Source organism: Miniopterus natalensis, chromosome 1, assembly GCF_054644295.1.
Source record: "Miniopterus natalensis isolate mMinNat1 chromosome 1, mMinNat1.hap1, whole genome shotgun sequence".
NCBI classification, from domain to species: domain Eukaryota; kingdom Metazoa; phylum Chordata; class Mammalia; order Chiroptera; family Miniopteridae; genus Miniopterus; species Miniopterus natalensis.
Genome location: NC_142081.1, coordinates 154,286,952 through 154,314,695, shown reverse-complemented (window position 1 = coordinate 154,314,695; position 27,744 = coordinate 154,286,952). Strand labels below are relative to the sequence as shown.

The 27,744-nt window shown below is 34.2% G+C and overlaps 1 protein-coding gene across 3 annotated transcripts in view; it reads right to left on the bottom strand.

The window, feature by feature from the left end:
* The window catches only part of MAPK10 (mitogen-activated protein kinase 10), a 248,796-nt gene that overhangs the window by 39,385 nt on the left and 181,667 nt on the right, over positions 1-27,744 (bottom strand). For all 3 annotated transcript variants that reach the window (XM_087826697.1, XM_087826692.1, XM_016213071.2), the window contains 3 exons: positions 26,425-26,496; positions 6,825-7,007; positions 5,619-5,743 (listed from right to left, as the gene is read on the bottom strand). In XM_087826697.1, the coding sequence (XP_087682823.1) occupies positions 5,619-5,743; positions 6,825-7,007; positions 26,425-26,496 (380 nt within the window). The remainder of the gene's footprint in view (positions 1-5,618; positions 5,744-6,824; positions 7,008-26,424; positions 26,497-27,744) is intronic.

Genomic DNA, 27,744 nt, shown 5'->3' with positions numbered 1-27,744 from the left:
TAGCTTTGCCACTGTTAAAATGCCCTTTAGTGTGGCATCTGCTCAGACCTGTGACTTTGGACCAAATGTTTCTTCTGAACTGGTCTTAACTGCCCATCCTATCAGATTTGTTCAAGTATCTGCATCAGCTCTACAGGATTGCTCAGGCCAAGCTCTGGAACCTGTACTACGTTGACCACAGGCTTCTGATTCTCTTTTCAATATTTTCTGATCCCATGTCCAGCCCTATTCTCTTGTCCTCATCATGATTTCTGGTCCTGGGTCCCTGAGCTGCTCACAATTGTACAGCTGATATTCTGAATGTTGATATTTGCTGAACTGCTGTACAAATCCATTCCACAATGATCTCTAAGCTCTCATTTAAGATTTACGTTAAACAGTTTTCCAGATATACACATTAAAATTGACATATCTATGTCACAAGAGTATTGAAAATAATGCATTTCCTGAATGGTTGGTCATCCCTTCCATGTGCTCTCTTTGGTAATGACCAATAAGATGCAGGGGCAGGAAAGAAGGTTAATGTCTGATAGTAACTCTACTCAAAGGTCATAAAATCTATGATGGCCTTGCAATAAAAGAGCTTAATATAATAGGGTAACTTGTTGCTATAAATTATTTCACTGTAGGCAAAAAATAATGTAATCCCTAAAGTAATGAAATAGTAAATAATTCATTTAAGACTCAATTAATTATCTTATGTGATAAGCAAACAGTAAGTGTGTAACATTACTGACTAATATGAATTTACATTTTCTAAGTGCTTATTTTAATTCAATTTCAGCACTAATACATGTAAGTGTTACTTTGTTTTCCAGGTTACACTCTCACTGGGAATCTGAAGACCGGGATGTTTACTCAGGATCTGGACAGATAGATTAAATTCCTCCCAACCCCATCCCAATTCTCAAATTAATGTTGAATTAAGTAAGAAATTATAAACAAGCTCAGCATTAGCCTTGCTTCCCTAATCACTCCACCACCCAAAGTGGTTAGATTTGAATAAGTCACGATTTTTCCTTTGGTCTCTATAATAATGGTGCTTGCACATATATTCCCCACCAAAACATGCCCAATCTCTCTCTTCAGTCTACTCCTCAGCTGTAGCCCATGTTCCAAGTCTCTGCTCTTGCACTGTCTCCTGTAACACTGACTTGCTGCCATACAGAAGTTCCCATGTTATCTGCCATCCCTCCTCTGGATTTTCAAGAACCCAGGTCTTATTTGCTGGAGAACAGAATCTTAGATACCAGCTGCCTAACTGGTTCAACATGCCCCTCTTTCCAGATTCCCCAAGTAATGTTTTGACCACTTAGAATTGTATCTGGGCCTCTGAGATAAAGGCTCAACACAACAGTGGATCTGACTGAACATTGCTGGCTGTAAGCCTGGCCTCAGCCCCAGTCCCTCTTAGACGATGATTCTAGTATCAGGTCATCATCCTTCCTTTTGTCATGAATTGAGGAATAAATAAATGTCCTTCTCTGGCCCCATACATTTTAATTGGCTTCCATATGATGATTACTTGGCATTTTGATATCTTTGGTTCAGTGGCTGATCGCATCTCTCCCTCTCCTTCTCCTTCTCCCGCCCCTAGCAATGCAGAGCAATTACAGAAACCATTAGTAAGGCTCCTGCACTCAGCAGTTTCTCAGGGTGTTCTGGAGTTTCTGAGAAAAATAAAACCAAGCTTTTAAAAAATGGTCACATTTCATATTCTTCCAAATTTCTCTTTTCCTATGTCCTGAGATGTAGTTAATCAATTCCTCCTTAACTTCTGAAAATACTCTTAAACTCTACTAGACCTCTACTCTCAGGGGTTGCAGGGTGAAGGCCACCGTCTACCCTAGTAGGATCTTTAAACTCAAGAATCTGGTAAGAAACAACGCAGCTAATCCTCACTGTTTTCATATTTTGCTCCAACAAAACACAGGGTAAATATTCAAATTGATTCCCACAAACAGCCCTGAATATTCCCTAGTTTCATAACGATAGTTACAATGAGGATTTATGAACTGTATCATTGGTCTTTATTTTTATTTAAATTAATGGCATTGTATTCTCTTACAATTGGAAGGTAGAGGTGGGTATACATCAACAACAAAAAAAGACCAACATTTTAAAATCTTGTAGGAACTAGATCATTTTCAGTGATTATTTTTTAATGTTATAGAATATTCTGGCAGTTTCTTAGGCAGCTGGTATTTTTCACTGAATATATGTATACATATATGTATATATATATATATTTACTAATATCAAAAGCTAGTAAAGCTTTGTATGTAAAAGTCATAAGAGTAATAGTAATAATAGTGAGAGCAATAATAATTTATATGACCCTTACTGGCTGTCAAGTACTCTACTAAGCACTTTTTGAACTTAACTCTTAAAATTCTCCAAAGAACACTACACAGTAAGTGGGACTGTTCCTTATTCTTAGTTAAAAATCGACAACTGAGTGGAAGAAAGGTTATACAACTTGACCAGATAGTGACAGAGAGAAATTTAAACCTAACCCATCTTTTGAACCTCTGAAGAAGTATACAACTCACTACACTGCATTCATGTGTGATACCTTTGCCCTCTTGATGAATACTGAAGCGGAGTTAGAGCGCCTTCCAGTTGTTTTGTGACACAGCACTGACATGAAATGTGGCCTCTGTGCTCTATTTGGGGCACATGACTTTATTACTCTGGACATTATTTGAACAAAGAACTTGCTGATAATTTGAGCAGTTATAACTTCAAAATCTTTCTGTACTATTACATAGACAGATCACTATTAACCTTGACATTCGATTTTTAAAATTTCAACTTCATGATTACATGAATAATTTTCTCTCAGAGTTATGACAGCATTCATATGCTCTTCTCTTTTTGTTCGGTACTTTGGCACCTTTGAAAATGTGATAAGATAGCTTGTAGTATGATTAACAGATTAGTACACATCTCATTTCTCTACTCGTCTTTCTACTTTTCCCAAAGACATTACATTCTTTGCACTTTCTCCTTTCTCTCTCTTTCAACTTGCCCTTACTTTCTTCCAATGAACCTTATTTTTGTTTTGCCTTTGAATTTCCTTCCCTCTCTAACATCATGTGAGTTACGTAAAAGCTGTTTAAGCTTGGATCTTCTGATGACTTGTAACCATGGAAATTCTGATTCTTTCATACTGCCATTTACTGTATTTGGATTATGGAGACACACTGGAGTTTACTTTATAAAATAGCCTTGTCAGTCCTGGCAGAAAACAGATGATTCAATTATAGCTTTGCCACATGTCTGTAAAGAAAAGTCATCCTACATTAAATATGCGTTCCTACGCAATAACAATTCTAACGGTATTGCAGGAAGCATAGCGATCACTGCTTCTAACATCCTTACTTAGTTTATTACTCTGCGATACGTTTCAGAGAGCAATGAACTAACCTTGCCCTAGGGTCAGGGCTCCAACCTATTCTCTGCAACATGTCTAGATATAAAACATGTTTACCCTTGTATGACTAATGAACCTGGTCAAGTTGCTAAATACTTGCTTGTTCTATATGTGAACTGATTCCTTTTCCTTGACCTTCAGACTCTATCAGGTCCTACTTCTAAAATTCCTAAGTCTGGTGTTGTTGCTATCCACGCCGACCATGACGACGCTGACATGGTTGAAAAAAGACTCTAGCCATGTTAGTACCCCAAATATCATCTTTTTATCCTTCAAAGGAATTTTTCATAAAGAGTTAAAATAAATTTAAAAACTCATTGAAACTACTCATTAATATACTGTTATAGACTCTAAGCAACCATCTCTTGTATCGGCAACATAATTACAAGTGAATTACAAATGCAGACTTTATGACTCCAATTAAACTCTAGGTCACAATCCATTAAAAAGAGATTACACACATTACATTAGATGCAAGAAAAAAATATGCCACATGATTTGAACTATCAAAACAAACAAGGAGCAACAATTTCAAATAATTTATGTTTGCCTAAAATTTTTATCAACATAACCTAAAATATTTTCTTGAAAATCATCAGACAAAAATATTCTCATACTTAATTTTCACATACCTGTATATTACACTTTATCTTACTTATTTCATTATTTCATTCTACCCCAAGAACATCTTTGAAAGTACTTCCCAAGGGTGAGAGATTGGAATAGATTCTACTTTTTAGTTGTAAGAACACTAGTTTTTTAGTTTTAAGAGCATTATAATTACACTTGAACACATTTAATTTTAGGGCTTTTATTTTGTAAAAATCAAATCAAGTGACTAAAAATTAATTTGAAGCAAAATAAAATTTCATCACTATAGAACTGCTTAGGAGAGCAGATCTTAAGAAAATGTCATCAAGGACTTGCACACCTATTTCCACATTTGGGAGGCTCATTTATCACTGGAGTGTTGTCTCTGAAATCTGTGAATGCTTACGGATTGGGTTACTATAAAAAGTAGCTTTTTAAATATTATGTCCATAAAATTTGATTCTACCTAACCCTCGCCCCCATCTATTAGATGTCACTTCTCCAGTGAAGAATGAAGGGGTGGGAGTTCTGTGAGTTTGAATCTAGCGTCTCTGGCACGGGCAAGCACACAACGAACAGGTAAGGAAGCTGAAAGGAAGCAGAACTCCGCTCGAGCAAGAGTAACCTGGGGTACAGAGGAGGACACACGAGAACAAACAAAAAGTGCATTTCAAACAGGAGATTAAGAACCAGTTCAAATGACGTAATCTGAAGGTATTATGGGAAAGAAAAATGAGATCATTTTGCACAGGTGTTCTAAGAGTTTGAAGAGATTTCGATGTTTTGGGGGAAAGGCAACATTGCTGATAATAACATTTAAAAGAGGGACAAAAGGACATTCCCTTCAGGAGGCTTATAAAACACACACGGGCGACAACACCCCATTTGCGCGGTGCAGCCCCGACGTGGCCCAGAGAAAGGAGAAAGGCAAAGAGGTAAGAAAGCGACTGAAGATACTAAGCGCTGAAAAGGAGTTTAAAAAAAGAAAGAAGGAAAAGAGAGACTTGTGCTTCTAAGGAGATTCTTAAACTGTGTCTGGATTTAAAATACAGAGATAGGTCCTATTGTGGTAGTCATTTTAGAATGAACCTGAAAATAATGTCCTGATCGGAATATTCCATGTTTCTCATCTAATTCATGCAGGGTTTCACAAAGTCACCAATGGCCTGGTAGAAGCTTTATAACCAAAATGTTTTCAGTTATTTTACTAACAGCAAGCATCTTATCAAGAAAGAGAGGGAAAGTAACTTACTCTGGGTGACATTTTCTGCCACTTAGTTTGCCTCAGGAGAGGCCTGATGACTAAACACAAAGGAGGAGCTAACCATTTAACAAGAGCAAATGTGTTTCATGGACAGCTAGGGTTGGCTGGACTAAATCATCACCTCTCATGGGAAATCCTGAAAAAGAAATGCATTTAGAACACTGGTAGAAGAAAATAATTTTCAGAGGGGAGGTAATACCCTGGTGACAGGAATTTCATGATGGTCATTTGCGTGCCCTTTGGGGTTCTAACTCGCACAGCTTCACCAGAGCACCCAGCTCCTACGGTTTGTTTGTGGGAGGGAAGGAAAAGGAGCGCAGGCCTTACCGCCTCCACCTCGGCGGGGTCGTACCAGACGTTGATGTACGGGTGCTGCAAGGCGTCGTCCACCGATATCCTTTTGGCTGGGTCAATCACGAGCATCTTCGACAACAAGTCCCTGGCTTGGCTGGCTGAAACGACGAATGAGAAAGAGAATCAGTAAAATTTTGATTTGGGCAAGGAGATGTGTTAGAGGAAGAGGGAACTGAGGAAACAAAGATCAACGAGCGCCTTCATCCCCAGCATCAGGTAACCTCAGCCGGTGATTAGGGAAACGCAAAATAAAACAACGAAGTGTATTTTATCCGTCAGATTTGCGAAAGTAAAAGATGGTGTAATATCCACGAATGCCAGGTAATTTTGTTATGCTGGTGGGAATGTAAATTGATTCAGATTTTTTAGAGAGCAGATCTGGCAATATCTATTAAAGTTTAAATTGTGAATAGCTTATGACTCGGCTGTTCCTCTTTTAGGTCTACAGTCTAGAGAAACAATTGCACATGTTCATGTAACATATACAGAAGGGAAGTTCACTGCAGCATTGGTTGTGGAATAAAAAAGGTTTAAAACAGTCTTAATTTTTATCCATAGAGCAACTAAATGACCTCTGATATAACTGTACCACGGAGTTGTATTTGGCAATTTAAAATAATTCAGCATATCTATATCCTCACACAGTCATGTTGTTAAGTGAAAAAAAATGCAGAATGATCCATAGAACATGATGCCATTTGTGTAAATCTGCTCCATCTCAACAAAACACAAAATTTCCTCTCTCGCTCTATGTATACAAATGAATAGAAAAAGTCTGTAAAGATCATCAACAAACTGAAAATGCCTTTGAGGAGAGAACGTGTACATGCATTGCTCACATAAATAAAAATAAATTTAAAAGAATAGTATTTTCAGAAGGAAGTAGATGGAGTGGGTGTAGACTGCTCATTTTGAAAGCTGTTCTGAGCTGGGTAAAGGGCTAAGCAGTTAAGGGAGGCCAGAAGGTAAGGGGTGACATTTCTGAGGATGAGAGAGATGAAGATGACTTTAACAGCAGCAGAAGCTTTAAGAGTGGAGAAGAAAGGGCAGGTTTGAGAAAAAGAATTCATAAGACTTAGTAGGCACATTGATGTGGGAGATTTGGTTCCGTTTACAAAATGCTAAATGCTTAGCCCATCACCCACGTCGTGGCTCTCAAGTTGTTCCTGGTGGGCTTACCTTTGAGTTTATTGTGCTCAGAATCCGCGGGGAAGAGGGAATCTGGAAAGAGCTTGGGGAAGGTGAGTCCTGCATACTTAGGCCGATTCTCCACATAGTTTCTTACTGTGGGTTGCAATTTCTTCATGAATTCTGGACATGGTGTTCCTAGTTGCTCAATTACTTTGTTCCACTGGTCAATGTCTGAGAATTGAATAGTTAAGGGCAAACGAAAGTACAGGCTACAATCTCTTGTCTTTTACTAGCTGGGAGAATGTTTCTCAGAATCCTGAGCACTCATCCACACAACCGTTGTTTTAATAAGCAACAAAGGACAGACATATAAAATCAGAACTGTAAGGCAGAATTTAAGAATCCTCTTAAAATTTTAAATTCACTTTTGGAACATATACACTATTGGAGAACTAGCATTGCTGAGCAGAACAGAATATCATAAGATAACCCTTGGGTTGTAAAGATGAAAATGTATTTAATAACACAAGGAGAATTTCTAATATTAAGATAAACTTCTATATAACCATGCAGTTTAAGAGAGAAAAAATATGACACCTAATATTTTTATCACGAAATTACCTCAATCATTTATTTTCTAAAAATGACAAAGGCACAAATATTTAAATAAGATTAATTTACATTTTTCTTAAATTCCTCTTAAGATTTTTTTCTTTCTCTACCAAATAGGAAAGCCCATCATCTGTTAATGTTTTCTACACCTATGCATTACTTATGGGATCAATATAATTTTTGATAATAAGATAATTCATTAATTCTTCACCAAAGACTTAAAAAATTCTGTATGCATCAAAGTAGTCACAGTCTCATACCTATTTTCTTGGTAATGTCCTATATCCCTGAATATGAAGAAGACAGGACGGTAAGCAGAGAAGATTCCATTTAAAACAACAGATTTCCATCCAAGTGCACGTGTTTCAAAAGCACATTAAGCATGTGGAATTCTACAGGAAAAATATTAACTCTCGATGAATATTAGCTAGCTCTTTGACAGACACACCTACCGAATGGGATTTCCTTTTTCATTAATCAGTAGCATTTATTGTATCCTATTTCCTTTTTTATTTTTCAGTAGCATTTGTTATATCAGAGGCTTGTGAAAGATAAATACCACCAATGAAAACTCTGAAGAATCAAATGGAAGAAACTAATTTCAAAGAAACCCTTGCCATGTGTCAGTGAATGATAAAAGCCTTAGAAATTCTTCTTTAATCCAGTACCACAGGCAGCTTTCTCCATTGCTTTGTTTATTGTTCTACAACTCTGTCCTTCAGTAACAAGTTAATTAATTCATTGCTGCTAATGTAATTTGCAACAGTTCAGGGAACTTACCATAATATTACTTAATTGAGGTTTGTAAACTCCTCACCCCTAGCTATTCAATACAGTTGGACTAAAAAAGATCAGCAGTCCTGACAAAAGACAAAAGTAACTATATTTAACAAAAATATATATATAATGCAAACCAAGTAGGTAGGATGTTGCACAGAGATAAAATTAAGCTAATTCGCAAATCCTCTTCTACCTCCTTTATAATGTGGTTGAATCAAAGTTAAATTATTACATATCCTCTTAGTTACTGGGATGAAAAAGATATGTGCTTGTGTAATTCAAGAAATGAAGTGAAAGTGGAAAAAACTGAAGAATAGTCATGAGACTATCATAGTAAGTCAGAATAATTAGAAATAAAAGAACTAAAAAATTGAAAAAGATTAAAGTTAAAAGTTATTCATACATAAAAATGTATATTTGTACTATAGATAGAGTTAAGCTTTAGCTATTTAAATATATTTAAATAGAAAATATTAGTACAGCTAAATAAATCTCAAGGGCTTGCTTTGTAAATTATGAAAAGAGGTCTGCTCTCTAATATTGTTATGTTATCATATCCTATCAAGCCATCATTTAATCATTGGTCAAACTTCCTTAGAATTTTACAGATGGTGTCAAACTAAAAATAGGGCAAAGAAGCTGTCAGGTTTTCTGTAAAGGTGTCATTAAAAAAGTTAGCAAAATACTCCCAACTCACTATTATATTCTAGTTGCATTTAGCTAGAGTTGTAGAGTTATTCAGTAAAAATTAATTGCTTTTAAAGAAGTATTCCCCAAACAATTCCATGTCATTTTTAAAGTTTAAGGAGAGTCAAATATTGTGGAATTTGTTACGAACAGTCAAAATGTTTCTTTTTATAAGTTATAATTAAAGCCTATAGAAGCACTCAGTGACCTTTCCTACCTTAGATTGCTTTTTAGATAAAACGCAATTGAGCTCCATGATGTAACAGTTTACAAAAGTAGGGAGGCATAAATCTTTATTATTGTCAGTGAAATAGTTGAATGTTAATACTTCAAATATTTGGTATAGAAGTCTGTGCCCTTATTTTAACCAATCCATTTCAAGTTCCTTCTTCCTATAAACATGAAATTATATTTAAGTGTTAAGTGTTTCTTTCCCAGAGGCTCACAGGATCACAACATGAACAACTATATCCAACTATACTTCGTTAACCATGATTTTTCTTTATAATAATAATTAACCAAATAGAAGCCAAGACTGGAAGTCCTATCTCCTGACTCTGAGTTCAATGCTTGTTCCAAGGATTCCAGTAAGGAAAAGAGCAAGCTTGAAATTCATCTGGTAGAAATTGCTTTAGTTTGGCCATAAAATTGATGGTATGTTTGTCACAGGCAGTTTCCTTAAAGAATGTCTCTGAAGCTGCCTCCTTCCTTGGTTTATTAGGTCAACATATTCACCTAAAGCAATTAGTTTTATTAATATTTTAAGTAAGAAATAAGGTGATACATGCTTTAAAAATTTTAACCATTAAATTTCCATAATAATTATATTTTTAAAAATACATAAAATATCAACTAGATTTTTATGCTCAAGTATTAAGTTTAACACGGTAAATATTTTTTAAAGACTGGACAAAAATATTTTTGTAAAAGGACTTATTTGTTTTAGGACACTCATAAGTCATTATTTTTGTACTATATGCATATGGATCTGAAGAGTTACAGATTCTAGCCTATGCAGTTATCAAAAAAGCAATAAATATGTTTTATATTTTTTATTTACTATTTCAGTAAGAAATTATCACCCTTAAAAAAATGATCACCCTTATTTTATCAAAGGCATTTAATAAAAAAGTTTTATTTTATAGGAATTATTTGACACTAAATTTCCTCATCTAATTCTAAATTCACTACATAAAAATAGTCATATTACAAAAAGTTTGATATTATAGAGCATGATGACAAGACAGTGTGCAAATATTGACTATTAGCTAAAGTCTTCAATGAACAGTATTGCAATAGATGGATAAAACGAAGTAAATGTGGACTGCAAAAGCGAGTTCTCAGAAATCCTAAGACTGAAAAATAGTCATTAATTTTATCAGTTAGCAAAAAACTTACATTTCATGTACTCCTTTCACTTTAACTTCCTTGGTTGGAAACTTTCTAAAATATATCACAAACTGCCTTGAGCATAATATATGAAAAATACCTTATTTTTTTCTGGGTATTTTAGGTCATAATTATGAACATAATTTATACAATGCACATTTCAGCTTTCAGAAGCTACAAGGTAGATTCCAAGAGTGTTTAATGGCCTCATTCTATTATGGCCTTTGAAAACTATCTTCTTTTTATGTTTTCTTCCATAGTTGATTACTTTTTGTTATTATGAATGTGGTTTCTACAGTTGACACCTTCATAAATTCAGACTTGTTTTTCCTCTATTCAAAGCCTTATATTCAATATTTTGTGCAAAATTTTCTGTCTCCTATTTGCAACTTAAAGAATATCAGTGTTTATCTCCAAATTCTTAACTCTGTTTTTAAAGATTATGTTGCCAAATAGTTTCAGGAGAGGTTATTTTATGTCAAGCCATCCGGCTTCCCAGGCATTGTGCTGAGTATTATTGTGTGGCTTTATGTCAGTCGTGTAGGAAAGAATATTGCAATCAATTAGTAATTTCCTCAATGAATATTCATTAAGGAAGTGGAGGCATGCATGCCATGTGTTAGGCATCATGATATAAAATTGTGGTTCCCCAATTTGAATATTCATAACATGGAGAAATTACAATCTACATAAATCTGAGTCCATAGGTCTGATATAATACCATTAAAAAGGACACCAATAGTCATTGCAATCCAGATGGCTTCTGGACTATATTTTGAGAAATACCAATGTAGAATACGCTAACAGTCTCTTGTCAATTACTAAATTCATATTTAAGAATAAACATGTTTCAGCTTTATGATGCAAATTAGGATAGCTTCAAATTCATCAAAAGTTAAAACCACACTTATTTTCTATGAAAAACTTGGGGGTCATTCACCTGAAAACACTTCAGGAAAAGAAAAATCCTAACATTATTCCCATTTCCCCATGTAACTTTCCTGAAAAGACCATGGGAATCTATAACAAATAGCAAACATAGACTCCCAGCAAAGGGAGAAGGGTTCCACCCATCATAATCTAGGGAAAGATTGAAATTATATGTTGTTATTACCTGTGGGTGCTACTCACAGAAAATACAAAAACTACTCAATATAAAGTTCAAAATATTGGACAATTTATTTCAGTAATTACTTCATATTTCTCTATGATACAATTTGCTCTCAAAAGAACTCTTACTTCTGTGGACAAGTTTAAAGATCAAGATAGAAATTATATATATATATATGACAGAGTTCTGCGTCCAGATTTTCATGGTTATGTTTTAAGTTCTTTTGTTCCTTTAAAACTGTTTTTACTCTTTTTTTTTCTTTACTTAAAAATATTCTTTCCCTCTCAAAAGTCCCCCTGAAATTCTGGTAACATGAAATATGGTCAAGTGATTTAATATACCATTCACTTTCACTATAAATGACCACAGGAATAGGATATATTATGAGCCAGAACACATCCAACACTCAAAGCTGACAACTGAGTAAAAGGCTGTTTGTTTACTGAGAGAAGATTGCTAGTGGGATACTGTCAGACGTGAAATATCCAAAGGCTGGGATTTGAAGCATACCATATATGAATCTCAGTACAATCTATTTTGTCTTATAAATATATCTATCATTGTAACCTATATTTACTTACAAAGCAAAAAATGGAGAGACATTTCACATATAAGTAAATCTAGTATAAATTAATATGTGTCACAATGGTAGAATTCTCACTAAACTATTAAAGGTTAATCTTTGGGGCCTCTCATTTGCACAGGGTCCTTATAAGATTCTACCTAATTTTGTATTTATAATATTAATTTTTCTTATACATAACACCCTCCTCAAATTGTATGATATTCTCACCTCACAAAGGCTGGATCTGACTCTGTTCGCATTTTCAAACTAGGAAGAAGCTTTGGAGATCATTTAATTTGACATCTGTGTTTTATAGCTGAAAAATATCAAGGTCCTTTTAAAACTGGTAAATAAAATTATTTTAAACAAAGGAGCTAACACAAATAGCTTCTAACACTAGCAGAAATATAGAATTCCACTTAAGGAGCTGTAGTGACCCTGTGAGACCTTCTCTGGAAGATTACATCCATTTCTGGGTATAATACTATATAAAAGGGAGATTAAGAAGTTACAATCAAGTTTATATGAGATCAAGAACACATGCCATTTTGTCAGGCATACCTGACAAAACTTTTTGTTTAAATGTAAAAAAAAAGCAGGAGACAATCTATGCACCTCCCGCCCCCATCCTAGCATTTTTAACCTTCATTATCACACAGCCATTATCACCTTCTAATACACCATGCCTTTTATTGTAAATTTCATGATGTCAAGAATTTCATGACATCATGATTTTCATGATTACAGTTTTATTTATTGATATATCCCTGGAGATAAAACGTGCCCAGCACACAGTAGGTGCTCAAAAAATATTTGTTGAATAAATAAATGTCTACTTTTTGTCCAGTCAGAGTTTTTTATAGAGATAATGTAAAAAAATAGGGGAGAGAAAATATTTAAAGAAATAAAAGCTGAGAAATTCCAGGAATTAGAGATAGGCTGGAATTCAAGAAATATAGTGAATCCCAAGGGAGATAAACAAAAAGAAACCCACACCTAGTTGCATGGTAGAGAAACTGCAGAAAAACAAAGACCAAAAATGAATCATAAATGAAGTCAGAGGGGTAAAAAAAGGCTATCTCCAAAGATGACTATTACATCGAAAGCTAAATATTCACCAGCAATACTGGAAACAAAAAGTCAGTGGAATAATATTTTTTAATTTATCTTTATTGTTGAAAATATAACAGATGTTTCCCTTTTAATGCTGGAAGAAAATAACTGTCAATTTCAAATTCTATATCCAGCTAAACTATTTTTAAAGTAATGGAACCCAACAGAGTTTTATCATCAAAGGCTCCCAACTAAAAATCGTCTAAAATATGTACTTTACAAAGAAAGAGAATAATCTCAAAATAAAGCACCAAAATGCAGGAAGTAGTGCTAAGCCAAGAAAGTGATAATCAAAAAGGTGAATCTAAACAAACTCTACCTATATGTAATGAAATTATAATATTGTCAACTTATGATGCTAAAAAATGAGAACAAATAATTAGTGTGTGCTAATGTTCAAGAGAAGGATTTTTAAATGTCTTCATTAAAATAGCAATTCTCCACAAATTGTACTATAGATTCAATACAATTCCAATATAAATACCAATAGAAATCTTTTTATAGAAGTTAGCTAGCCAATTTTAACATTTTTATGAAAGAGAAATAATTCATTAATAGATAATATACTTCTGAAAAATACAAAAAAAGGAGGGATATTAACTCTACCTGATATAAGTCCATAGTATACATTTGTATTCATTAAGGAACAGTAGTAGTGATATAGACATAGACAAAAATAACAGATTATGGAGCCCAGCATATAACTGCCCTCCTCTCAATAGGCAGAAACTTATGACGGGGACAGCATTATAGATCAGTGAAGAAAGAATATATTGGTCAGTAAATGTAAGTAGAATAAAATAAATGGGATTCCTCTTTCACACCATATTCAAAAATGAACAAGTGGACTAAAGGCTTTTAAAAGTAAAAATTAAACTTTAACACATTTGCAGTAAAATGACAAGACAAATAAAGGCATCAAAGATTTCTTAAACAACATATAAAAATGCATGAACCATAAAAAAATTGCCAAATTTCAAAATCACTATAAAATGAAGTGAGAAAATAACCTAAATATAGGGGAGAAGATATTTGCAACACAAAAAACTGCCAAAAAGTAGGTGACCAATTTTATAAAGGACTCCTAATAATCAATAAAATAATACAATAGAAAAATATTTTTAAAAAACAAAGAAACGCTTTACCAAGTGAGAAATATTAATGTCCAATAAACAAGAAAAGATGCTTAGCCTCCCTTGTAGTAAAGGAAATGTAAATTAAAACTCTATTAAAATAGTATTTTATATCTAAGAGATTGGTTACACATTTTTAAACCAACCTGACAATACGAAGAGTTAGTTAGGTTCCGAAGTAGACAGTTACATCTACATGCTGCTACTCCAGAAATCAATTTGATGCTACACAGTCAAGTTAAAAATGTGCACACTTATAAGCCTAGACAATTATCATAAAAAAAAAACCTTGCAAGAACTTTTAGAAATCATTTATTTTGAGAATGTCTTCATATAAATGAAGATGTGTTGATTTTAAAAAATGACTCCTTATAATGTATTGCATAGATGTCTAGTATACATATTGTATATCTCCAGCTCCATTTTAAGGTTCTGTTTAATAGATTCAAATATAATTTTAGTGCCTCTTCCGATAAGTCATTTATAATAATAGGGAATTTTAAAAAATAAATAATGTTATATTTTAAGAGGTTAATTTTATGATATTGAGTATTCATAGACTGTTTGCATGAAGAAAACTGATTTAAACTTTCACCAATATGTTTGAGATCATTAAAAGATCACATCCTACACTCTGAGGAGACACTTTAGAATATATTTTCCATTTGCCCTTTGAGAAATTTACGAATGTATCCCCATATGAAAGCTCCAGAAATAACTCAGTATCAAATATCAAGGTCAGGTATTGAAAGGACATCTAATATGAGACTTTAACATTAGCAGCATCTTAGCACCTTAGTTATAGATTTTGATATCGGAGTTAAGAAGCGACTGCTACTCAAGCCAACTTCTCCCAAGAAACGGAATCTAAGAAATGTTCGTTTGTATTTACTAACTCAGTTGTGAAAATCAATCAGATGTTCTTTAATAGAAAACACAGGGAAAGTAATGAAAATCAATCATTTTAATTTACAGGGAGCAAATATTCATTTCAATCATCAATTATTCAACCACAATGAACTTCTGAAAAAGCCAAGAGTACAAAGTTGATAGATTGAGTTTATTTTCATCAAATGTCTAAAATTAGCCAAAATTTAAGTACTATTTCATATTTATGTCCAAAGGCTAAACTCAAGTTTAAAATTTGTTGACAATCAAAGAAATTAGTTTTTTTATCTAGTAACATACTTCTAAATAGCATTAACATTAACATGCATGTGGTAAATTTGTAGACATTTTAAATAAAATGTATATGTAGAAAACAACTGCAAATAGAAAAATTTTAAATAAATGTCTGTCCTATGTAAGATTAGAAAAAAATATTTTAGTAAGAATGGAAGTTAAAACAGTGAAGCTTTATTTTTAACTAAATAAAACACTTTAAGTTCTTTCATTCAACAAAAATTAAATGAGTGCCTTTCAGTAATTTTTTAAACTGGTCCTTTAAAACATACAGAGAATATATGTGTGAAACTATATAGATGACCATATATGTAATATATAAATCCTCAAGGTAAATGGCTAATCATAATATGGTTAGGACACAATATATTAATAATTAGATTTACCTCAATTATGTATTAAAACCCCATTATTACAGACTCAATTTTAGTTTTGAATTATTATCATTTAAGCAGAGATTTTATCTTTAGTATGATGAGGATATATTATTTTCATAAATGACTGAGGAGGAGGATATTTAACTAACTTAAAGAAATGTGATTATACATCCATATATTAATCACTCAGTATTCATATCTATTTAATACTGCAAAGCCTCTGGAATTTTTATTTGCTAACTATTTGCTGCCTAAGAGAGGGTCTCCATTACTTATCCAAGTGATATAAATTTATTTCTTCAGATATTTCATATAATCATTATTAATTAATGAGATTTTAATTATTGCATTTGTTAATTATATGAAGAAAATAATAGCAGGAAATGGAGCAGTCATTCCTATACATAAAGTAGATGAGAAAAAGAATTTTAGAAGAGGTTGATCAATCTAAAAATAAAATATGCATGCTCTCTGAATATATGTTAAAATAAACCTACTGTATTTATAAATCTGATTAAATTTTCTGTGCCAAGTGAATATTTCTTATGATATGAAAGCATAATTCTTCAGTCTTAAAACTAAATATTTTGTCATTTATCATCTAGCTATGAATAGAGCTTAATTTTGAAACATCTACAACAAAAAACAATAGAAAAGAGTATATCACTGTTATTGGTTTCATAGGACTGAGTCAAGGCAGGTCGTTCGATACCGTGCTCAGCGTTCATATTTCACACTGTAGTGTTCACGTAAGATCTTGCCAAGAGACACGGTTCCTCTGCCATGGTGCTAGCTGGGTAACATGCGACACCGGAGTCCTGCGGAAGTCGTCTGGGGGCAGCCAATGGACCCCGTCAGCAACCCTGCATTCCAGGCCAGAGGAAGGTGACGGAGGGAAGCCCCCGCGGGGAACACTGGCTGCTAGGAAGGATACGATCAGTGCCAGGAAACAGCACTGCACCTTTTATCATTTCTCCCATGATGCACCCTACTGACCACATGTCAACTGAAAACAAAAATGACAGCAAGGTAAACAAGAAGGCAGGAACAGAAGAGCGAATAGATGGAAACCCCCGACTACCCACGGCGCAGAGCGGCGCCTGACCCTCCGGGCTGCATTAGAGGCCAGCCTTAGGACCTGCTCGCTAGTAGTCTTTCAAAACAACGAAAGGGGGCGAATGCCAGGGCCCTTCTCCTACGCAACTAAAGTAACAACGCCACTCACTGTTACCCAATGTATGATAATGTTACTTTGCAATTATAATTCAATGATTAATTTACTTTCTGATTGAAAAGGTCTAATTTGCATTCCTCTACTAGAATCCTACTGATTTGTATTGTAAATTATTCTAGATTGTGATAATAAGGGAAACATGCAAATCAGTTAATTTTTTATTCTTTTGTATACCATATTTGGTGAAAAAAGCTGCCAGCAACCTCAAAAGAAAGGATTTCTTTTACGAAACACATTTACTCATTTATAAACATGAATACATTTCATGAAGGGACACGCCAGTTCAAGAATGAGTGTTTTGGAATATGCTGGCTCAGCTTCACCGACTCCCATCAAAGGAGCAAATTTCTACACAGGAAGCCTTGCCTTATAAACACTGTTGCTTTGTAATACTAAGAAATGTTGGCTTTCAAAACAGGATGGTTCAACATGAAATTAACAGCATGACAGAGAGCTGGTACTTCTTCTGAAACTGTGACTCAAAAGAAACCGGATATTTAAGGTGAAATTATAATGTCTCTCTGCTGTAGCCAGTTATCATCCAGAACTTAAAACCGGGGAGCTCGGGCAGAGGGTGCTCAAGGAGGGGCTAAGTGGGGAAGGGCGAAGCAAAAACGGTGAAATCTCTCTCTGTAACTATAGCTGGTTACTCACTTGCTCCTACTGAAAAGTCAGAAAGAGAAACAGGTCATTCTTAGGAGGGGCGGAAATAACCGGGAAGAATAAGGGCTGTGGCAGGGGGAGCACACAGGGAAAGGCATTAAGACAGCAGCACACTTGCAGTTCTGCTCCACTTACTCTTCAAATTACATCCTGTAATTTGTCAGTGACCTTAAAGAATTCCTCGTGAGATTCTTTCCAGTGTGAAAATCTCACTCAGGTTCAACTCAAAGTTTTCACAGTTTGACTTAACTCCTAAACAGACCACGGCAAAGGAATGGTTACGGCTTTGGAGGTGGTGAGCATGCCCAGGGAAGCAAGTGGGCTTTGCTTCCCGTGTGGGAAAGCAAGTGGCATGCAAAGTCTCAGGGAAAGATAGAGCAAACAGTTGTGCACCCCTCTGTTATTCAGGCGTTTGTAATTCCAAACCATACCTGTCTCACAAGAGGCTGGTATTGTGAGAATTCCTGATTAAAGGAAAAAAGAAAAAGATCTCTGAAAATATACTTGGTTTTGAATTGCAAGTATTCTTATCATATTGTCCCAAAGTGACCCGTCTACGTATCCGCGTTGGTTTTTTATGGATAGCGGGAAAGAGATAGACAAAAAATAGCTAAAAACTCTGTAAGCAGGGTTTCCTCTTGTCTGTGTCTATTCAAACACTTGGAGAAAGGTTGTTTCTGCCACAAACCTATCTGAGTCTTAGAAAACATCTATTTACATTTTTTATTTAATGTAAAGACTCTCTTCTATGATATCTCTGACATGTGCTCCTTTTTTTCCTACTGCAAACCAATTCCATTGCTTTCTAATTTTGTATTCTTGGCCAAATTACTTCATCTCTCTTCATCTCAATTTCACCCTCTAAAATGTAATGATAAATAGTATTTATGTAGAATTTTTTAAAGACTTGAAAGAATTATGCCTGATAAAGATTTTTTCATATTGCCTGGTACATAGTAAGTCTTCATTAAATATTAGTTATGTATCATTATGAATTAAATATATATTGAAATTACATATATGAAAGGTTTATTTTATATTTATATAATATATTATATCTTGTACTTATATACATAATAAAAAATCTTTCCAATGAGAGAAACTCACCCCTCCCTGGGCCATCCTTCTCACTATGGGAACCACTTAGCAAGGCATTCCACATACTGAATCACAGATGACTCTATGGAATTTCCTACCATTAAATAAACAGGAATTAATTACCCATTCCCCCATCCAAATAACAATCTTAAAATATGTGAATGTAATCTATGATCCCTAACCACTTCTATCCTAAAACTGGCAAATTTCTATCTTTCAGACTAACAGCCTTTGGTTTTTCACTTTTCCTCCCATATAACCAACAGCAACAACAATAACAATAACAATTGAACTAAATGGAATCCCAGTCACTGTGTTGCTCCAATCTCAACTGGTTCTAAACAGTTCTTGGTTTAGTAACTGGTATTGGTAACTGTATGTCTCCCAGCTCTCTTTTGTGTGGCTCTGCTGGATACAGATATTCTGAAGTAAAAAGAGAACATTTTTGGAAGTGTATCTTCATGTCAGAACCCAAAATAGACTTAATAGATCATAAAGTTTTTGCATAAAAATTATGCAAAGATATAAACTCTATATCTGATCTGCTGATGAATATGAATTGCATTCCATTTTCTTTATGTTAATGTATCTTTTCTAGGTGATACTACCCTGGAAACATTTCCAATTTCCATTTAACTCTACTCACTAGTCACTATTCTTACAGACTATCAATGCTTATGACACCTAAGTGCTAAGCCTTGTGCCTGAAAATGACACACTTTTATCATTATGAGTTACAAAAGTGGAATATATGCATATGAATGTATATGGGTTTTTATATACTCAAGGCAGGATTAGTTCTCAAGATAAAGCCATGGCACCAAACTTTATGTATATCAAGGTAACTGGAGTATCTCATGAACTTTTCAAGATATTCCAGTGAATGCCAACTGCAAAACCCTCAGGAGAAATTAGCAAATTCAGTCACTGTTGGAAGCTGGGTCTTGATGTTTTCTGAGACATCCGATATAGTATTGGGGTCTCCATAGGAGTTTTTTACACTAATGCTACCCAGGTAGAATTCTGGCTGCTTTTGTGATTCTGATTCATTACATTCCCTCCCAACATCAGCATTCCCATAGGCAAGCAGGTTCATTTGCAACTTTAACACTCAGAAGCTGAGTCACTTTCCTTAAAATGAATGTTAAGTAAGTTGTGGTGCTACCAAAATACACTCATTAATTTTCTAAGTAGGAAAACCCTCAAGTGTCATATCATTTGTTAGGCATTAGATTATATTAAATTACCTTTTTTCTACTTTTAGCCAAGATATAGAAATAATATAATGTAGGCCCTGGCAGCTTAAATCTAAATATAAAAAGCAATATATTGAAGCTTCTACACTCTGAGTAATGGCTTGGAATGTTACTCACGATGAAATATTTTTTGTACTATGTGAGCTTCATTCCAGCAACCTGGCAAATGTTTCAGTGGCTTTGCTAACACAATTTTTAAACCACACTGCTTTCCTCCTTAACATAATTATATCTTCATTTGGCAAAGGATTCAGACAATGTGCTTTGATACATTTTCTTGGATACCTCAAAGTAGAATAGCAAAACTTAATGTGGTTTTCTAAAACAAGAAAACTATTTCTTTGAAACACGCTTCAAAAGTTAAAAATTCAAGTAGATATTTAACAAAAGCACATTGTTTTAAACTTTAATGCAAAATGGAAGTATAAAAGGCTACTGATACGCATAAATAAGCTTAGAAAGTACATATTTTGCACATGTGAATCTAAGTAAGAAAAATAAACAATATCCATTGGACAGAATGCTAAATATTCTATAGCCAGGAAGTCAAAGGAAGATTTTCTTCTTGAGTCTAATATTCGACTTGCTTTTCTTTCTTCATAATTTTTATGGCATCATATTATTAATTTTAACCTTTATTTGAAAATTTTTATATTTTTTATTTGCTTTTTACAAAACAGAAAAATCCACTGAAACTTACAATAAGGGAGAAAAGTCTTAGAAATTTATAGACTAATGAACTTACAAAATATTTTACTATAAAAACATTTAAAGAATGTTTTTACTGCACCAAATTTTTTTAAATTGTCATCTTTGAAAATCCATGTAATTCTGCAGTATATATAAATAAGTAATTGCCCGGCCGGGTGTGGCTCAGCGGTTGAGCATCGACCTAGGATCCAGGCGATCGGGGTTCGATTCCTGGTCAGGGCACATGCCTGGGTTGTGGGCTCAATCCCCAGTTGGGGGCGTGCAGGAGGCAGCCGATCAATTACCCTCTCATCGTTGATGTTTCTATCTCTCTCTCCCTCTCCCTTCCTCTCTCTGAAATCAATAAAGATATAAATAAAAATTAAAATGAAAAAAAACTTAAGTAATTTAAAGAAATCTTCAGGTTGACAAAGTATTTTTCTTTAAACTTTTTATGTTCTGATCAACAGATAGTAATGCTGGCTCTGCCTACCTCACATTGTCACCAAATTAAACACAAGCTCCCTTCAGATCCATGTGCGCCCTCACTTCATTCTCCACATCAACTTGCAGAAATACTTCAGTAAATGGCAAACAATTAGTTTCTCTTTCCTTTTCCTGTTGTCTAATTCACGGGTAATTTAGTTTCTCATCATTTGAGAGAATATTTTTTTGTTGTAGGGGGCCCTTTTAGTTATTTCCATTTATTATAATTTACATAATTCAATATAAAGGTTATTTGGGCTAGAGTTCTCCCAAACTAACTTTATAATATAAAATTTGGAGTTCCTTATCTTTGAAAGTATTTGCAGGTATGTGTAGGTTTATAAACATGTAATGTTTCATATATATCAAATGACTATCATCACTGCAGTCCTGTAAGATAGGCAGAGAAGGGGTTTTATAGAGTAAATTGACCTGCAGGAGATAAGTCACAGGACTAAAGTGAACAGGACTAGAAGCCAGTGCTTGGAGCCCCACTCCTGTGTGAGCTCAAGACTCATTTGAGGACTGAAGGGAAGAATCCCATAGTGGTGTCACCATTCCTGAACTCTGTCCTAAGAGCCAAACGGACCCCGGGCAGTTTAAATGGAACTTCGCAGTAATTACTAAGGAAGACATTCTATTGTTTGCAGTTCTGCCCTCTCAATGTCTCACTTCATTTTTTAAAATAAGTCATTATTCTTTCTACACAACTGTAGATGAATAGAAAAATATAAAATGCTCTTAACCCTTTCCAAATACATATTTCCAGGAGACAGGAACTTCTGGGGCATGGAGCTTTGTAGTTGTAGCACTTAATGCTCCCCCTTCAAGGCATCAAGGGGGCGAGGTTGAGCTCCTCAACTTCTCGCCTTCGGTTCCACCCCAGCAGCCGGTTCCCAGCGCCCTCCCCCTCTCTGCCCCCTGCCATCGGTCTCTCAGGGCTCCCTTGGCGACCTGTAGGCTTCCTCCTGCCTCTAGAGGACTCTGCCCTATGCTAACCGCCTGGGAGAAGGGATTCTCCTCACAACCACGCGCTGGCATCTTTTCAGATCCCCTCAAGATTCCCAGCTTCCATTGTAGTGATTCCTATCTCACTCAGATTTTCTTAAAGTAATAATAAAATAGTAAGCAAATTAGTGGCGAAAATATATTCTTTTAAACAAATACAGAGAAGTAATAAATGAATAATCTTTGTGTTCATGATTATCTGCACTTTGCTTATGGATGTAAAGAATGACTACTGGGTTTTTACCTCCCAGCTTTATTTAAAGTCAAAATTATATATTGTTTGAGATAGCCCTGTATTCCCTTATTATTGGGAACAGACTCAAACTATAGTAAGGTATTCATTGCAAAACGTGTTAAGGAGCGAGCAGTTATTTCAAGGAGGTGAAAGGACTAAGAGCATCTATCTGCACTAGATGGAGATAATCATCGACAACCTCCAATTTTTGTTTAGTTTACTCTGATTATTCCTAATTTTCATTATTGAACTTAGTTCTGGCCAAGAACTCTAGATAAACGAACATTATAAGCCTTGCTCCAAGAAGGTGCTGCCATGTAAAGTAGGATGGAAAATAATAAAGTAGAAAAAATATATCCAAAAGAAGCAGGCTTAAGGAAAGAAGCGCTGAGAAGTGTGCTGGCATCATGAGCCTTCAGAAATCAAGAAGCAGCAAGCCCGGGTCGCATTCGAAGTGGGTGAAGGGGAGACAGTGACTAGATAGCCCTAAAACAAAACAAAACAAAACAAAACAAAAAACAAAACAAAACGCCATCTAAGAAAAACCATCATAAGACTGCTTATATGAATTCTCATTAAAAGAAACAGAATGTGAATGAAATATAAAGTCACTGATACCTCATATGATATTTGGATTATGTAAAGGAAATAATTGACCTGGTGTATCTATTGCTCTCTAGATTGAATTCATCATGGGCCTTAGTAAGGCTTTTTAGTAACACTATATATTATGTCAACATATATGTACGAAATAGCTTTTAATCATAGCACTATAGTGAAAATTGAGTGTATAATAGTATATGTTTGTATAATTTTTAAAAATGTACAATAAATATTAAGTATTTTATGTTCCTTTGGATATTTAAAAAATATCAACCTATTGAATGGAAAAATCAAATATGTATATTTATTTATTTGTTTATTTAGCCAACACTTTAATTTACTAATAAAAAATCTATCCTGTGATATCATCTGAATCATATTTCAGTAGTTAAGAAACCCACACAATGTTTCTCAAATACAGCCAGTTTAATGTAGGAAAGTAGCTAACACTTTAGTCATCAATAACAATTTCATAAGATTTCTCAATCTGTCAAATTGTTTTACTATTTTTGCTTAAGGTTCAGATTAAGAAAAGGAGCATTAAAAAGTTCTGTGGAGAGACAGGAATAATGTTGATTGGGATAAAAGAGTATTATCAACCACTTTTTATCCTCAGAGAAACTCAGTATAAATTACTCTGAATAATTCTAAGTGAAAGTTAAGAGAACCTACGATTGTTTTTGTTTTGGTTTTTAAGTCTGAAAAATCATGGCAGTAGTAAAGTATCAATTAGCATAAGCCAATCTTTAATATTACTTCCAGTACATGGTGGAATCATTTAAATGCTAAAATATTGGCATGATTCTTCTCCTGATAATCACCTTCATCGGCCCCTCAACTTGTGTCTGACCATCATGGTTTAGCGAAGCTAATTCAATACTCTGACTACTCGATTCTTGGTAGAAAGTTATACTCATAAAATGGTAATAATTTCATGTAAACATTAATGAAACAAATTCCACTAAAAAAAACCAGAGTGCGTGTAGTTAATTGTTTAATAAGGATTTCTATGGTTTAGATTATTTTCAAAATGTAGCCATGACTTTCAACATTAAATTATAATTTTAATTACAGGTCAAATGAACGGAGGATTTAAATACAAATTGATATATTTTCAACAAGATGGCAGCTCTAACTCACTTCATCTCAAAATTATTGACCCATATTAAGTAGAATTTAACTTAAAATGTTTTCCACTATACATGTCTGTATGTAACCTTCCTGTTTACTTTTAGGTCCCCATTCAGACTCATTATCATAAAGGGCACTAGGCGATCAAAGACGCTTACTCTCTATAATCGTCACATGAGAAAGGGATTCAGAATGCAAATCCTCACCACAATCTACATTTTTTGTATTGGGATATATTCAATTTCTAGGATCATATTTATCAAAGATATCTATTTTATACACTGATTTTTGCACAATTTACTTTCAGTTACAAATGCTTTTCTAAAATATAAACTAAAAGGAAAAAACACCTACAAGAGACCAATTTTTGGAAGAATAAAGAATGATTAATATGGCGCTATTATCTTTGCCTGCTTGTTTGCTGAAGGGGTTGAAAAGTGTTGTTGTGGTTTTTTCATTTTATTGACTTTTAAATTTAATACTGTTAAAATAAGTATAAAGCACCCCTGATTAAGTATAAAGCACCCCTGATTAATGTCTGAAGAGCTAAATTAGATCTCAGAGAACAATGCTAATGAAAATCAAAGAAGCTGTGACAATGCTACATGGAAAAGGGGCTTTGTGACTTTTTGTATTTCACTAACAATGCATTACAGAGATGTGGCTGTGTAACTTCAAGTACTGATTGAGAAGTTCCATTTTTTAAAAATCTGAAATGTGTTATACCTTCAGGGAAAAGCACAAAGAAAAAAAATTCCTACTTTTGTATGAAATCAGTACATTTAAATATAAATGTGAATTATAATATTATTCAAATCAACTATATTAAATATACAATTGATCCTCAAAATATAAATAAAAAGTAAAATGAAATATTTCAATCCATAATCAATATGAAAATTATTAATGAGATGCTTTATATGCTTCCATTTTATATCTTCAAAACCTAGTATGTATTTTGCACATATAACACATCTCAGTTCAGACAACCTGTAATTTCAAGTGCTGGATAGCCACGTGTTGCTAGTGATTACATATTGGACAGTATAGTTCTAGAAGAAGTCATTATTCTTACAGTATTACTAAAATTTAGAGAATATCTTATTATTATCCAACAGAATAAATAAATGCCCACATAAATGCATGCTCAATGTGGTACAAATTTCTTCTATTATAGGCTTTTCTTCCACTTTTATTTCTATTAAATATCAATCATAACCTTTCTTACATAATAAAAGAGTTCCTTAATAGAGCTTTCTTATTAGTCAAATATAATATTTAATAGAGTTATTGCCAATAACTCATGTTTATTGCCAATTTCCAAAAAAAGTCATATGTAGTAAATATATTGAACTCAATCTGGCATTATCATTATGAAAGTTGTCAGTTGTTGTTGTACTTAGATTTCACTATTGTGTGTTAGCAGAGTATTTCTGTATTTAAAAAAGTATATTTCCTATTAATATGTAAACTTTATTATCTATATATTACAATCCCAAATATGTGCCTTTGTTAGAGAGTAAGCTTTTGGTCATTTCAGAAATATACCAGCTCATATAATAATTCTAAATCATAAATATCACTCCAGGAGATTTCTGATGGAATCTAGTACAGGACTTCATGGTGGAACTCGAATCAACACTGCTTTTTAAAATTCTAAATTTCATTAGAAAAGTAATTATCTATGTCTAAGTCACATATCCAAGTCAAGTGAGGGAGGCCTATTTAAAACCTACCAGACACCCAGCAATTTGAATAATAATTATGATTTTTAAATGTGGAAACTCGTGTTTTAAGGAGAAAATGTTATAATGACCTATTTAAGACTGGATATAGTGTCAAGAGCAATTCAAATCAATGACGCTATAGACAAAAGCTTAGGATGTCAGCCAGGAGAGAAATTACTATGCGTAAGTGTTGCAGAAACATAAAATAGTTTTAGAAAGCAGATGGAAAATACTTGCAAATAGTAACTTATTTTTCTAGTTATAAAGATAACTAAATTTTAATCATTTGAGGTTTTGTAGTCTCTCATATTTATGAAAAAATAGCATCGCTACTTTGAATTATGGACAAGAAAATAATTTAAGAAGTAAAAAGCCCATTTTAATTTAATTAAAACAAATCATTGTGGTACTGATTTGGTACTGATCAGATTATAGAAATCATCACTTTTCGTAAAAAATCACTTACCCAACTTTTTGCTTCTATCTTTAGTCCCCTGGTAAAACCATTATGTGTTTAAAGGGAGAGAGAACAAGGCATATAAAGCTGCAGCAAAAGGTACAAGGATACAGTCCCTTCCCGGAAAGAGGATTTTGTGGCGAACCATCTCTCCCATAATGCATCCCACAGACCATATATCCACTAGAACAGGAGAGAGGGGAGTGAAGAAAGGGAGGAAAGGAAAGTTAACTGAGATCATGGATCTCTCAAGGGGGGGAAAAACAGTTTGATTAGAAGGTACAATTTTTGTTTCCCACCAAAAGTTGGCCAAAAATGTGAATTAAAACCAGCACTATAATATTACATAACCAATGTCTAGTATGAGAGCTCAAATTAATTTTTAAAAATTACTTTAAGGGTGCCTTACACTGCCCTTTAGTGCCATGAAAGGGTGACATGGAAAAGCAGCAACTAAACCAAAGTATCTTCATCAACCTGTAGGGGTGGCTGTTTCCATTTTCTATTCTATCCAGTTACATGGAATACTTTTTTTTTTTGTACATGCAACCAAATCCAAGAAACTAGGAAATAGCTAGAACCATAGTTTTAAGGCATAAGTATTATACTCCCTGGTTTCAGGGCTTAGTTCTTTTTTTCTTCAGAAGTAATTCTTATAAATAGTTTTAGTTTCTATTTGAAAAATTTCCAAAAAAAAAAAAAACCCATATAAAATTAATTAGCACATGTTTAAAAGAGTCATCTGAAAGTAAAGTGAAAAAAGGTATTAAAGGTATTTTATGAATTGTTATATACATACATTTATTTCTCAGTTGTCATACTTGTTAACCAAGCATGCTCCACCTTCCCTTCCCAGTCTTCCCCCTCTTCCAACTGGCTTTTTAGTAAGGACAGAGGGAACTTGGCAGCAGAGCCACGAGGCCGAGCCAGTCCCTGGGGAAGGGCGGCAGGGTTAGGTGCAAGGTTAGCGGGCATGCCTGGTGTGGGAGCAAGCGGGCGCTTCTGCATGATAACCTGCCTCTCACGCGTAACGGTGCTGGGCATGGCTTCTCCACGGATCTGGAGACGCCAAACAACTAAGGCAGCAACTTGCAGCCCTTTCTAGTGAGGAAAGGAGGAGGCATGAGATTACGCATCATTTGTGCAGCAAAGATGTGAAAAGCCATCACAGGCAAATTCAGACCTCCCCAGATCCTTGATTTCTTGACTTTAGAAACTGGTTTCTCTTTGACTTAAAAAAAATAACTTGTGAAGAATGCATACAAATGTCTGCTTTTTCGAATAATTTAGACATAGTATTGCCTTGGGAAGGGAACTAGATTTTTTATTTCAAGTCAAAAGATAACAGGCTTTTCCCATTGTCCACCAAAGTGAACCTGACCCTCCCAGGAGCTGACTTTTTCTCTTCTTCTATACAAATGCACAAATGTA